This window comes from Armigeres subalbatus, chromosome 3 (genome assembly GCF_024139115.2).
Source record: "Armigeres subalbatus isolate Guangzhou_Male chromosome 3, GZ_Asu_2, whole genome shotgun sequence".
In the NCBI taxonomy this organism is placed as follows: Eukaryota; Metazoa; Arthropoda; class Insecta; order Diptera; family Culicidae; genus Armigeres; species Armigeres subalbatus.
Genome location: NC_085141.1, coordinates 18,430,931 through 18,445,045, shown reverse-complemented (window position 1 = coordinate 18,445,045; position 14,115 = coordinate 18,430,931). Strand labels below are relative to the sequence as shown.

The window sequence follows — 14,115 nt, the reverse complement described above, 5'->3', positions numbered from 1 at the left end:
ACACCTGTCTATCTCGGTGATGATATTATTTTTCAATTATCTACGGTTTTATTCAATTACTCCTGTCTGAGGTAGACTCAGCACATGGTGGCTCGAAAAACATCTCCGACATGATGATAATGACGAAGATGTGCTGATACGTTATAAAATCGATTATCTTCTATCTACAAGTAGGGCCGCAGACATAATAGTAGTAGCAGTTGAAGCATATCACACCGTTGCATATGCGCTAGTCTTCCTCTTTCATATTTCATTTAGCAGACTACGCCTGTTCTCGTATCTTATTTTCAATGAACAACAAGTGATAAGCTCTTATTAATGAAGTTGCAAAAAAAAATACCAACCCTTTTATCACTCAAAATAGAAATTCGATCACTAATTCCATCTCCCTTTTCTGCTCAAACTTTTGCAGGTGTCTTGGATGCGCAAGCGGGACCTTCACATACTGACGTCCAACATCTACACCTACACCGGAGATCAGCGATTTTCGGTGATCCATCCGCCGGACTCGGATGACTGGGACCTGAAGATTGAATACGCTCAGCTGAAGGACAGCGGCATCTATGAGTGTCAGGTCAATACGGAGCCGAAGATCAATCTGGCGGTGTACCTGGATGTGACAGGTTGGTATCTTACAAAGCACAGAGTAGGGTAGTGATCGGATATCTGATCGAATTGAAAATATTTTTGCTATTTAAATGAATGCTCAATTCGAATTACTTAAGTATCAAAGTGTATTTCATCGATCGTGTACTTTCGGAAGTAACCTTTAGAGATCCGTAATCCTTATTTTTTTCTGAAAGATGTTCAGACGTTCAGATGTTCAGATTCGCTCACAATCAAGCTGCTTCAACCATTTTGACTGATTTGTGTTTCTCAGGATTGTTGCCCATCCCAAGCAGCACGTGCAACATCTTTCAAATAGGTGTTTGTTCCTAATAAATTGCACTGAAGACACTGGCAATACATCGAGTGACATTAAAGCCACTTCCCAGTTTCAGAAAATCACAATGTTTCATTTCCGTTTAAGTGGCGTCGCAATATTCTACCCATCTGACTTCTTGGGTGGTTAAAAATTCGATGTGTTTCATATCAGAAACAAAACAGATAAGTAGCAGAATTAATAACACTTCGGTTCATTGCTGTTACGATAATGTTTCTGATATGTTGCAAAACGCTTTGAGCTCAGCTGAGCAGTATTTTATTTTTGACAGTCCCCTGCATGTTCCGTATAAGGTACAATGAAGTTACAAATGACTTTGTTGTTTATGTAGTGCACTTGTAGCAGAATCTTCAAATAGAATTGTTGGTGTGATGGTTATAGTAGAAGGTTGCAAATCTCAAGGTCCATGGTTCGATTCCCGGTTGGTTTTTGTGTTTTTATTTTCATTGTAGCCGCAAGATGTTGCAAATAGGCTCCACCTACGACGCGTTGTGCTTAAGTCAGACCTTTAGTAAGTCACACCACTGTTGTTGTTACTCACTGAGAAACAAGAGGTGTTGCTTGGGATGATATGGACAACGCGCGGCTTCTAAGATGGGATCGAAATATGTGTTACCAAAAGTACATTCAATATCTAAAAAATAACCCTAGCATGATTGCCTTCCAGATTGATAAACAAGAAAGGAGGCTTCCGAGCCTCTTGAAAGGAGGCTTCCGAGAGCCTCTTGAAAGGAGGCTTCCGAGAGCCTCTTGAAAGGAGGCTTCCGAGAGCCTCTTGAAAGGAGGCTTCCGAGAGCCTCTTGAAAGGAGGCCTCCGAGAGCCTCTTGAAAGGAGGCTTCCGAGAGCCTCTTGAAAGGAGGCTTCCGAGAGCCTCTTGAAAGGAGGCTTCCGAGAGCCTCTTGAAAGGAGGCTTCCGAGAGCCTCTTGAAAGGAGGCTTCCGAGAGCCTCTTGAAAGGAGGCTTCCGAGAGCCTTCTTTAAAGGAGGCTTCCGAGAGCCTTTCGAAAGGAGGCTTCCGAGAGCCTCTTAAAAGGAGGCTTCCGAGCCTCTTGAACGGAGGCTTTCGAGTCTCTTGAAAGGAGGCTTCCGAGCCTCTTGAAAGGAGGCTTCCGAGGCCTCTTGAAAGGAGGCTTCTGAGCCTCTTGAAAGGAGGCTTTGAGCCTCTTGAAAGGAGGCTCTGAGGCCTCTTGAAAGGAGGCTTCTGAGCCTCTTGAAAGGAGGCTTCTGAGGCCTCTTGAAAGGAGGCTTCTGAGCCTCTTGAAAGGAGGCTCGAGCCTCTTGAAAGGAGGCCTGAGCCTCTTGAAAGGAGGCTTGAGCCTCTTGAAAGGAGGCTTCTGAGCCCTCTTGAAAGGAGGCTTCTGAGGCCTCTTGAAAGGAGGCTTCTGAGCCTCTTGAAAGGAGGCTTCTGAGCTCTTGAAAGGAGGCTTCTGAGCCTCTTGAAAGGAGGCTTCTGAGGCCTCTTGAAAGGAGGCTTCTGAGCCTCTTGAAAGGAGGCCTGAGCCTCTTGAAAGGAGGCTCTGAGCCTCTTGAAAGGAGGCTTGGGCCTCTTGAAGGAGGCCTGAGCCTCTTGAAAGGAGGCTTCCAGGCCTCTTGAAAGGAGGCTTCTGAGCCTCTTGAAAGGAGGCTTCTGAGCTCTCTTGAAAGGAGGCTTCTGAGCCTCTTGAAAGGAGGCCTGAGCCTCTTGAAAGGAGGCTTCTGAGCCTCTTGAAAGGAGGCTTCTGAGCCTCTTGAAAGGAGGCTTCTGAGCCTCTTGAAAGGAGGCTTCCTGAGCCTCTTGAAAGGGAGGCTTGAGCCTCTTGAAAGGAGGCTTGAGCCTCTTGGAAAGGAGGCTTCTGAGCCTCTTGAAAGGGAGGCTCTGAGCCTCTTGAAAGGAGGCTCTGAGGCCTCTTGAAAGGAGGCCCTGAGCCTCTTGAAAGGAGGCTTCCTGAGCCTCTTGAAAGGGAGGCTCGAGCCTCTTGAAAGGAGACTTCTGAGCCTCTTGAAAGGAGACTCTGAGGCCTCTTGAAAGGAGGCTCTGAGCCTCTTGAAAGGAGGCTTCTGAGGCCTCTTGAAAGGAGGCTTTGAGCTCTTGAAAGGAGGCTTCTGAGCCTCTTGAAAGGGAGGCTCTGAGGCCCTCTTGAAAGGAGGCTCTGAGCCTCTTGAAAGGAGGCTTCTGAGGCCTCTTGAAAGGGAGGCTCTGAGCCTCTTGAAAGGAGGCTCTGAGGCCTCTTGAAAGGAGGCCTGAGCCTCTTGAAAGGAGGCTCTGAGCCTCTTGAAAGGAGGCTCTGAGCCTCTTGAAAGGAGGCTCTGAGGCCTCTTGAAAGGAGGCTTCTGAGCCTCTTGAAAGGAGGCCTGAGCCTCTTGAAAGGAGGCTTCCTGAGCCTCTTGAAAGGAGGCTTCTGAGCCTCTTGAAAGGAGGCCTGGAGCCTCTTGAAAGGAGGCTTCTGAGCCTCTTGAAAGGAGGCTTCTGAGCCTCTTGAAAGGAGGCTTCCAGGCCTCTTGAAAGGAGGCCTGGAGCCTCTTGAAAGGAGGCTTCCAGGCCTCTTGAAAGGAGGCTTCTGAGCCTCTTGAAAGGAGGCTCTGAGCCTCTTGAAAGGAGGCTTCTGAGGCCTCTTGAAAGGAGGCTCTGAGCCTCTTGAAAGGAGGCTTCTGAGGCCTCTTGAAAGGAGGCTTCTGAGCCTCTTGAAAGGAGGCTGGAGCCTCTTGAAGGAGGCCTGAGGCCTCTTGAAAGGAGGCTTCTGAGCCTCTTGAAAGGAGGCCTGAGCCTCTTGAAAGGAGGCCTGAGCCTCTTGAAAGGAGGCTTCTGAGCCTCTTGAAAGGAGGCTTCTGAGCCTCTTGAAAGGAGGCTCTGAGCCTCTTGAAAGGAGGCCTGAGCCTCTTGAAAGGGAGGCTTGAGCCTCTTGAAAGGAGGCTTCCTGAGCCTCTTGAAAGGAGGCTGGAGCCTCTTGAAAGGAGGCTTCCTGAGCTCTTGAAAGGAGGCTTCCTGAGCCTCTTGAAAGGAGGCCTGAGCCTCTTGAAAGGAGGCTTCTGAGCTCTTGAAAGGAGGCTTCTGAGCCTCTTGAAAGGAGGCTTGAGCCTCTTGAAAGGAGGCTCTGAGCCTCTTGAAAGGAGGCTTCTGAGCCTCTTGAAAGGAGGCTTCTGAGGCCTCTTGAAAGGAGGCTTCTGAGGCCTCTTGAAAGGGAGGCTCTGAGCCTCTTGAAAGGAGGCTTCCTGAGCCTCTTGAAAGGAGGCCTGAGCCTCTTGAAAGGAGGCTCTGAGCCTCTTGAAAGGAGGCTCTGAGCCTCTTGAAAGGAGACTTCCGAGCCTCTTGAAAGGAGGCTTCCTGAGCCTCTTGAAAGGAGGCCTGAGCCTCTTGAAAGGAGGCTCTGAGCCTCTTGAAAGGAGGCTTCTGAGCCTCTTGAAAGGAGGCTTCTGAGCCTCTTGAAAGGAGGCTCTGAGCCTCTTGAAAGGAGGCCTGAGCCTCTTGAAAGGAGGCTTCTGAGCCTCTTGAAAGGAGGCCTGGAGCCTCTTGAAAGGAGGCTGGAGCCTCTTGAAAGGAGGCCTGAGGCCTCTTGAAAGGAGGCTTCTGAGCCTCTTGAAAGGAGGCTCTGAGCCTCTTGAAAGGAGGCTTCTGAGCCTCTTGAAAGGAGGCTTGAGCCTCTTGAAAGGAGGCTCTGAGCCTCTTGAAAGGAGGCTTGAGCCTCTTGAAAGGAGGCTTCTGAGCCTCTTGAAAGGAGGCTTCTGGAGCCTCTTGAAAGGAGGCTTCTGAGGCCTCTTGAAAGGAGGCTCTGGGCCTCTTGAAAGGAGGCTTCTGAGCCTCTTGAAAGGAGGCCTGAGCCTCTTGAAAGGAGGCTTCTGAGCCTCTTGAAAGGGAGGCCTGAGCCTCTTGAAGGAGGCTTGAGCCTCTTGAAAGGAGGCTTCTGAGCCTCTTGAAAGGAGGCTTCTGAGTCTCTTGAAGGAGGCTCTGAGCCTCTTGAAAGGAGGCTTCCTGAGCCTCTTGAAAGGAGGCTTCTGGAGGCCTCTTGAAAGGAGGCTTCCTGAGCCTCTTGAAAGGAGGCTTCCAGGCCTCTTGAAAGGAGGCTTCCTGAGGCCTCTTGAAAGGAGGCTTCTGAGCCTCTTGAAAGGAGGCTCTGAGCCTCTTGAAAGGAGGCTTCCGAGCCTCTTGAAAGGAGGCCTGAGCCTCTTGAAAGGAGGCTTGAGCCTCTTGAAAGGAGGCTTCTGAGCCTCTTGAAAGGAGGCTCTGAGCCTCTTGAAAGGAGGCTTCTGAGCCCTCTTGAAAGGAGACCTGAGCCTCTTGAAAGGAGACTTCCAGGCCTCTTGAAAGGAGGCTTCCGAGCCTCTTGAAAGGAGGCTCTGAGGCCTCTTGAAAGGAGGCTCTGAGGCCTCTTGAAAGGAGGCCTGAGCCTCTTGAAAGGAGGCTTCCAGGCCTCTTGAAAGGAGGCTTCCTGAGCCTCTTGAAAGGAGGCTTCTGAGCTCTTGAAAGGAGGCTTCTGAGCCTCTTGAAAGGAGGCTTCTGAGCCTCTTGAAAGGAGGCTTCTGAGCCTCTTGAAAGGAGGCCTGAGCTCTTGAAAGGAGGCTTCTGAGCCTCTTGAAAGGAGGCTTCTGAGGCCTCTTGAAAGGAGGCTTCTGGAGCCTCTTGAAGGAGGCTCGAGGCCTCTTGAAAGGAGGCTTGAGCCTCTTGAAAGGAGGCTCTGAGCCTCTTGAAAGGAGGCTTCTGAGGCCTCTTGAAAGGAGGCTTGAGCCTCTTGAAAGGAGGCTTCCTGAGCCTCTTGAAAGGAGGCTTGAGCCTCTTGAAAGGAGGCTTGAGCCTCTTGAAAGGAGGCTCTGAGCCTCTTGAAAGGAGGCTTCTGAGGCCTCTTGAAGGAGGCTGGAGCCTCTTGAAAGGAGGCTCTGAGGCCTCTTGAAAGGAGGCTTCCGGGCCTCTTGAAAGGAGGCTCTGAGCCTCTTGAAAGGAGGCTTGAGGCCTCTTGAAAGGAGGCCTGAGCCTATTGAAAGGGAGGCTTGAGGCCTCTTGAAAGGAGGCTTCTGAGCCTCTTGAAAGGAGGCTTCTGAGCCTCTTGAAAGGAGGCTTCTGGAGCCTCTTGAAAGGAGGCTTGAGCCTCTTGAAAGGAGGCTGAGCCTCTTGAAGGAGGCCTGAGCTCTTGAAAGGAGGCTTCGAGGCCTCTTGAAAGGAGGCTTCTGAGCCTCTTGAAAGGAGGCTTCTGAGCCTCTTGAAAGGAGGCTTCCGAGCCTCTTGAAAGGAGGCTTCCGAGCCTCTTGAAAGGAGGCTTCCGAGCCTCTTGAAAGGAGGCTTCCGAGCCTCTTGAAAGGAGGCTTCCGAGCCTCTTGAAAGGAGGCTTCCGAGCCTCTTGAAAGGAGGCTTCCGAGCCGATTGGATTGGATTGGATTGGATTGGATTGGATTGAATTGGCATTTAAAAGCAATGTTCAATGATTCGTAGGCATATAAACGCAATCTTTCCTTCTAAATAAAAGATTTTGATTAAAGTTTATTCAAACGCTGTTGAAAGCGTGACGAAACCATAAACCGCAGTTTTCGTGCAATCTGATTAAACCTTTCACCGTTCAACAAAGGCACACATATTCCATTCGTTTGCGGCCATTGCCTTGTGAGAAATGAAACACCCATTCTTCATCCAAATCGTCCATGAAATTGAACAGCCTCGTTGGTGGCTCCACTCGCGCGTCATTCAACCTTTTGACCAGACGAGAACGAACGAACGAACCAATGCGATGCTATGTGGCGGTACGCTGCGGTGGCGGCTCTGGGTGGATGAAGGCAAGAGAAGCATCAGTCAGATGCTGACAGAGCAGGGCGCAGAAAAATAATGTTTATTTACATTTCTCCTTTCAATTTCACCAACCACAAACCATCAACGTCATAAACCGTCGCTAGAAGGCAGAGAAAGATTTCCGGTTCCTGTGCTGTAGGCTGGTCCTTCAAAGAAAGAGAAAACCTTCTTGTGTTATTTGTGAAGACGTAGAGGTATTCTTGTTTTCTTATATTTATTCAATTACGGGGACATTTCTTTCCCTACGAATACGGTTAGGAAAAAATAACTCCAATAAATGAATTCCTTTTTGTGCTGGTCTATCAAGCTTCGTGCGCAAAGCATCGGCCAAGGAATCCTGAAATCCGTTATGTCATAAATCTTGAATATAGCTGAAATGTAAATAAATGTGTATTCCACCACTACCGCCTCGTTTCCTTGAATCGTCGGCGCACCCACATCTCTGGGAACCATTTTCAACCCAGTCAGAGTCCGTACATCACGTAAATATCATCAGCAAATGATATTTCTGTTTAATTTTCCTATTTTCATTTCCATTTTCTGTTGCCATTTTCGACGATGCTGACGAGCCGCTCGCCAACAGTTGATGAAATTTCGGACGCTTTTCGAGTGGAGAAAAGTGCTTGGAATTATGTGATTCTGATGACGAGAGACACTTTTGTCTGGATGTTCGGCATTCTTTTGCAGTACTTCGGTGTAATAAATTCTCATTCGTTCTTTACGAGCGTTTTCGTTATTTTCGGTTGTTTGTCATCGTTGTGATGCTTTCATCACTCAGGCGTGGTAAAAATTGGCCATGGCATGTCGTCGATGTCAAAATTGAACAAACGAGTTCCATCTTTATGCGATAACATGTCTCGTATAGACAGTGGAGCATAAATGTTATTGTAATTTTTGATAGCAATATCTACAAACCATTTCGCATTTTAAAATTTCATATAATTGGTTTACTGAGATCACAAAACTTTCTTTCTGTTACGGTTAAAGTAAACTGCGCACATTTGCCTCCACAATTATCGTTTTAACTTCATAACTAGTGGGACTTAAACAGCGAAATGTTGAGTAAAACTATATCAAAATTTCAATGCTACAATTCTACCATTTCAAAATCCTGCCTTTCAAAATTCTGACAATATGTTCGTTTACATCCTTGACTAAGCATATTGCGGTCGAGTTATAGGAAATTTGATCGAAATAAAACTTTGTTAATAAAAAATAAACTTGCCAATATAAAGATGATGTCGACCACATGACACGCCTTATTTATGACATGTGAAATAGCTGCCATGCCGTTGCATACAAAAAACTGCACACATTTACGATGATCCAGACATTGAATTCAATAAAAAAAATCTATCCTTTGAGCTGTAAAAAAGCCAAGCGTTTTCAACAAAGCTGTCAATAACACCGCACGATTCAACCACATTTTATCGCACGTCAAGAGCACTTAGACAAGCTGTTACGCTCAAAAACCATTTAGAATCCAACCAGTTGCTAAATGGTTTTTGTCTCGCTTGCATGCCCTCTTATTGTTATTACCGGGCCACCAAAACAGCAACTTGCAATGCTCGCTGAACATTCCATTGCTACTATCGCCCACGTAATAAAAACTACGAGAACGAAATCGTGTTCCAATCGCACTATAGAGCCCTCCGAACAAAGTGAAAATGGCTACTCCAATACGAATCCGTCGCACTTTTACTTCCACTGCCAGAATCGATATTGCCCCAGAAATTCACGTACTTTCGCTTGACTGCACCCACCATCGCCGTCTAATTTCGATTTCTTGTTCTTTTCTTCCTCTCGCACTGTGTGTCTTATCGCGTGTTTTTGTGTGTGCTATCATCCTGTGTACCACCCACCACATCGCCATCACCATCACCACCACCTTCAACCGCCGTCAACCTTGACCAGAGGATCGAGATTTCGTGCAAGCATCGGGCGGCAACCTCTTCATGGGCACCACCGGACTAGGTAAAATGCACCACCCAAATTCACTTCCTTTTCTAGACTCAGACACAAACACAATTATCACTTAGGCATGCCTTCCCACTTTGAAAAATTGCATCCAGGGCTTGAACACCAGACCACACATTAATAACGCGATTTTGATTCATAATTTTACAAAATAGGGTTAGCTACTAACGCGTCTCTTCGTTTGTCCAATATCACAAAACAGAATCCGCTAGCTATTTATCCACAACATATCCACCATTATTCTCTGTTTTCCACCATGGAAGCTTACAAATATACTTTATCCCACTGAATCCCAAGGACCTCGGAAAAATCCTACAGTAACATGGGGGCATAAAAGCAAGCCACTCTTCTCTGGTAGCTACACACACATACAATTCATATGAACAACATTTGTCAGGGGAAATGGGTTAGGGCGCATCACCAACTAATAATCTATCTGAAATATTTAAATAAAAATTAGTATGGGTCTTTTCCATCACGATTTAACCATTAAGAGTACATTATAGAATGCGTCCATACTAGGACAGGACGCAAAATAGTCGCGAAATCCTGGTTTGTACTTTGTGCGGTCAGTGAGTGTTGTCTGCAGAACGATCGTGCGATCATCAGAAATGATTTTTCCTGCTCTTTGCAGCCGGTAAAAAAAACTAATTAGTGCGCGTTGGTCGTATTTTAGGTTAGCACACTGATTCGATGAGAAAGAACGTGAGTAGAATATTTTAAAAGTGCATAATTATATCCCATCACAAAGTTCGCATCGATTGCAGAAGTGAATCCCTAAAAGATTATCCTTTGTAACTAACTCAATATTCTATAACAAAAAAGTTGTGGAGATGCAGAGATATACTCGATCTGTAGTAGCAATGCCAATCGGACTAACAATCCTTCCCTTCCTATAGACAGATCCAGAAATTATAAGCCCACTGGATTTTAAAATATTTTGTATTTTTATTCAAGTTTTTCTTTTTTTTTTTTTTTGGTTGCGTATAGTTTCCTCTCTTGTCCACTTTCTTATAGAGTTGAGTTTTGCAGCTTTTATGGAATATAAGTCATGTTCAACGATTTGGTTTTGAGGTGGTTGCACAACACATTGTCGAGTGATTTCTTCTATTTTGTCATCAATATTTACACTGAATCCATTGCATATGAACATTATAATAAAAAAAATAAAAGAAATAAATAAAGGCTTGGCGGTAATAGGAAATAATGGACATTTGAAAAAATGTTGAATTGCGGTAAAAATGTAAACCGTCTGACATAACGGGCATCACAAGTAACAAATATGTTTAAAAGCCCTCTTGTAGATTTACTCTTCAAGTTTGCTATGAAACTGCAACAAACCCGTCGATGTTACTACAGATTTGTCAAGGCATTAAAATGTGTCATTAACCTTTCCGTTACCCACCTCACTTTTGAAAACGAAAATTAAAATCTTTTTGGCGGTAACTTTTTTGTCTTTCAACATTTTTTATGGCAACTTTCACCAAAAGAAGCGGAATTTATTCAAGTTTCAGAAGTTTTATAGATTTCTAGGATTGACCACTTGGTTCCGGAATTATTTCGGATTTAAAATGGATGTTAGCCTTTGGCAATTTTTCAGAACGCATACTTCGGAAATGATTATTTTGGATATTTTGATTGGAGACGACGCATAAACTATATCAAATTTGATCAGGAATTTGATCGGTCTAAAACATGGCCTGTATTCCGGATTCCGGACGTTCCACCAGAACCTGTTATGGGGTCACTTTACGGAAATAGGACACATCAAACTTCATGATTTTAAAAGTTGTGGCATTCTAAGATAGTTTTTACTTCCTGCTCCATATTTGAACCGATTAGATACCTAACACAGAAAAAAAAATCGATAACAATGCGTGAATATTCTTTGCCTAGGTATCTGATTATTACACAAATACGCTTGAATCAGGCGAACTACTCACTCTGACATTTGATGCATGGACCAGCCAAAAAACAAGCGCCACCTAAATGTAAATGCACGTTTTGGAGACGGATCGTTTTATAATCTTGGACTTACAACTTAAACAACTTTAGGAGATAGCCAAACAATTTTTCGAATAAAAGTTAGATTTTGTAACAACGCTTGATCAATTCCCTATGCAAATAAAAAGTGGTGAATGCTAGGTAGGATTTGTTGGTAAAAATGTTGTAAATCCCACCGGAATAACCCAACTATCAGAAATTCTGAAGTTATGTTAGATTTTATTTTGGACCACAAGTTTTTATTTTGGACCACCTATTGAACATATTTTGGACCACTCGAATAATTTTGTACTGCTTGCAATGTTATGTTACTATTAGAATAAATTATTGATCTCCTGCATTTTCGGGGTTTTTATCCTTAAAGTCTTTGTTAAGCAATGTTTTTGTATAAGAACTCAAAAGCTTAAACCAATGTCTACTAGCTAAGGGTAATGAAAATAATATAATTTTAAGTACCACTCAGTAAAGCATCATCAAAGTAACACAAACGTCCATGGCCATGATGTATGCACCTTGTCACTCCTACCCTGCCATATTTTTTATGTAGTTTGCCAGATCTGTTCCATTTGCATCATTGATAGTAGTGGGTTGCCCGGTTCTTCCTTGCGCCTTGCACATTCTTTTTCCAAACGAAGCATAATCGTAGAACGCGGAACTCTGTTGCATTGGCAAGCAGAACGGAAGAAGAGCTCTACACCCTACCAGTGGTTGTTAGATTTTCTAACCATTCTGTATAAGAATCTACTAAAGGGTGGCCACTAAATAGCGGGAATGAAAAGAATGTATCGGGAATAAAACTACAAAGAAGTACAGTTCAATCTGGTATACGTTATATAAAAAGTTGACCATAGTCTTAAAACTTAGATTAATGAATGATAGCATATGGTCCGTTGTCCACCGTGCGGCGTAGTTTAATCTTGCAGGTATCACATGAACGTTGGACAGCGGCCATTTCCAGATGATGCTTCAGATCCTATTGTTAAGTTGCTTCGTGTATTTGGCCTTCCAATCACCTTTGAATATAATGGACCTCGATCTACTTAAAATCCTTTAACAGTTTTTGAAACATTTTCATTTTCAAAATTGTCCACCGTTTCCCACGATCTTTGTTCGCTTGAAAAATTGAACAATGCGGCGCCCATTCTTCCAGTTTTGCCGGCATGCTTGAAACAACTGAACATGTTGGAGTAAAAGTTTGTGGACGACAATTTTCTGAATATTATAAAGATTCATTTACTTAAGGAAATTTTTCTCTGAATACATTAATGTTCTCATAAAAAAGTATTGAAGTATTGAAATTCCCGTTTTTTAGTGACCACCCGTTAAAACCTGTATAAGAACGGATCATATGCAAAATTGCTAGATTCTTATACAAGTAGTGTATAAGAATCTAACAATTTTGTAAGCTTTTTTTACAATATTTGTTTGAAAGCTTACATTTTTTCTATAAGAATCTAACAATTTCGTATATGCCCAGTTCTTACACAGGTTTTGATAGATTCTTATACAGAATTGTTAGAAAATCTAACAACCGCCGGTTGGGTGTAGGGCTTACATCAATGAACGGTAATTTATAAATGCGGTATGAACAGTAATTTATGAATGGTTTGATACTAGAGAACCAAATGGTTGGTAAAAGCAAAAGTTATTTTTATTTATATCAGACTAAGGCCGGAGTGGCCTGTGCTGCATATAAAAGACTTCTCCATTCAGCTCGGTCCATGGCTGCACTTCGCCGACCACACAGTCTGCGGAGGGTCCGCAAATCATCCTCCACCTGATCGATCCACCTTGCCCGCTGTGCACCTCGCCTTCTTGTTCCCGTCGGATCGTTGTCAAGAACCATTTTCACCGGATTATATGTATTGACATTCTGGCTACGTGCCCGGCCCTCCGCAGTCTTCCGATTTTCGCGGTGTGCACGATGGGTGGTTCTCCCAACCAGGGTTGTAAATTTTCGGCAGCACTGGATGAAGGTGATGTTTTTTTATATCATGTTTTTATTTTCTTTCTGCTTTGAAATCAGCCTCACATTCCCGGAGAGGCAGAAAAGTAAACAACAGAACTCACATCACCCACACCCACAGCGTGTCAGAGCGACTTGTGAGTGGCTGAATGCGAAATTGAACAGTCGGTGTTGGAAATGATTTTTCGGCTGCACCCAGTCGCACTCACCGCGGTGGCAATGAAGGCGACTGCAGATTTTACTGAGATCCATGTTTTTCACTGCATTGACTGTGAAATATTTCTACCCTGCTCCCAACAGCTGATGCAACTCGTGGTTCATTCGCCTCCTCCACGTACCGTCCGCCATCTGCACCCCACCATAGATGGTACGCAACACTTTCCTTTCAAAAACTCCCAGTGCGCGTTGGTCCTCCACGAGCATCGTCCAGGTCTCGTGTCCGTAGAGAACTACCGGTCTTATAAGCGTTTTGTAGATAGTCAGTTTGGTACGGCGGCGAACTCTATTCGATCGGAGCGTCTTACGGAGTCCAAAGTACGTACGATTTCCAGCCACTATGCGCCTTCGAATTTCTCTGCTGGTATCGTTATCCGCGGTCACCAGTGAGCCCAAGTACACGAATCCTTCAACCACCTCGATTTCGTCACCACCGATAGAAACTCGTGGTGGGTGGCTCACATTGACCTCTCTTGAGCCTCTTCCTATCATGTACTTCGTCTTCGACGTGTTGATGACTAGTCCAATCCGTTTAGCTTCGCTTTTCAGTCTGATGTAGGCTTCCTCCATCCTCTCAAAGTTACGTGCCATGATATCAATGTTGTCGGCGAAACCAAATAACTGGACGGACTTCGTGAAAATCGTACCACTCGTGTCAATCCCTGCCTTTCGTATTACTCCCTCCAGAGCGATGTTGAATAGCAGACACGAAAGACCATCACCTTGCCGTAACCCTCTGCGCGTTTCGAAGGGACTCGAGAATGCCCCTGAAACTCGAACTACGCACACCACCCGATCCATCGTCGCTTTGATCAACCGTATCAGTTTATCCGGAAATCCGTTTTCGTGCATTAGCTGCCATAGCTGGTCCCGATCGATTGTATCATATGCGGCTTTGAAGTCGATAAATAGATGATGTGTGAGCACATTGTATTCGCGGCATTTCTGCAATACCTGACGTATGGCGAACACCTGGTCTGTGGTAGAGCGTTCTCCCATAAATCCCACCTGGTACTGCCCCACGAACTCTCTTGCAATTGGTGTTAGTCGGCGGCATAAAATTTGGGAGAGTACGTTGTAGGCGGCGTTCAGCAATGTAATTGCGCGGTAGTTGCTATAATCCAGCTTATCGCCATTTTTGTAAATGGGACACACGACACCTTTCATCCACTCCTGCGGCAGAACCTCATCCTCCCAAACCAGTGCAGCGCTCTAGCCAGTGCTTCACCACCGTGTTTTAACAGCTCTCCTGGTAGTTGC

General features: G+C 45.0%; 1 protein-coding gene across 1 annotated transcript in view; it reads left to right on the top strand.

The window, feature by feature from the left end:
• LOC134219303 (uncharacterized) overlaps positions 1–14,115 on the top strand; it is a 621,614-nt gene that overhangs the window by 443,811 nt on the left and 163,688 nt on the right. Inside the window, exons 6-7 of the mRNA XM_062698024.1 lie at positions 413–623; positions 8,607–8,666. Of these exons, the coding sequence (XP_062554008.1) occupies positions 413–623; positions 8,607–8,666 (271 nt within the window). The remainder of the gene's footprint in view (positions 1–412; positions 624–8,606; positions 8,667–14,115) is intronic.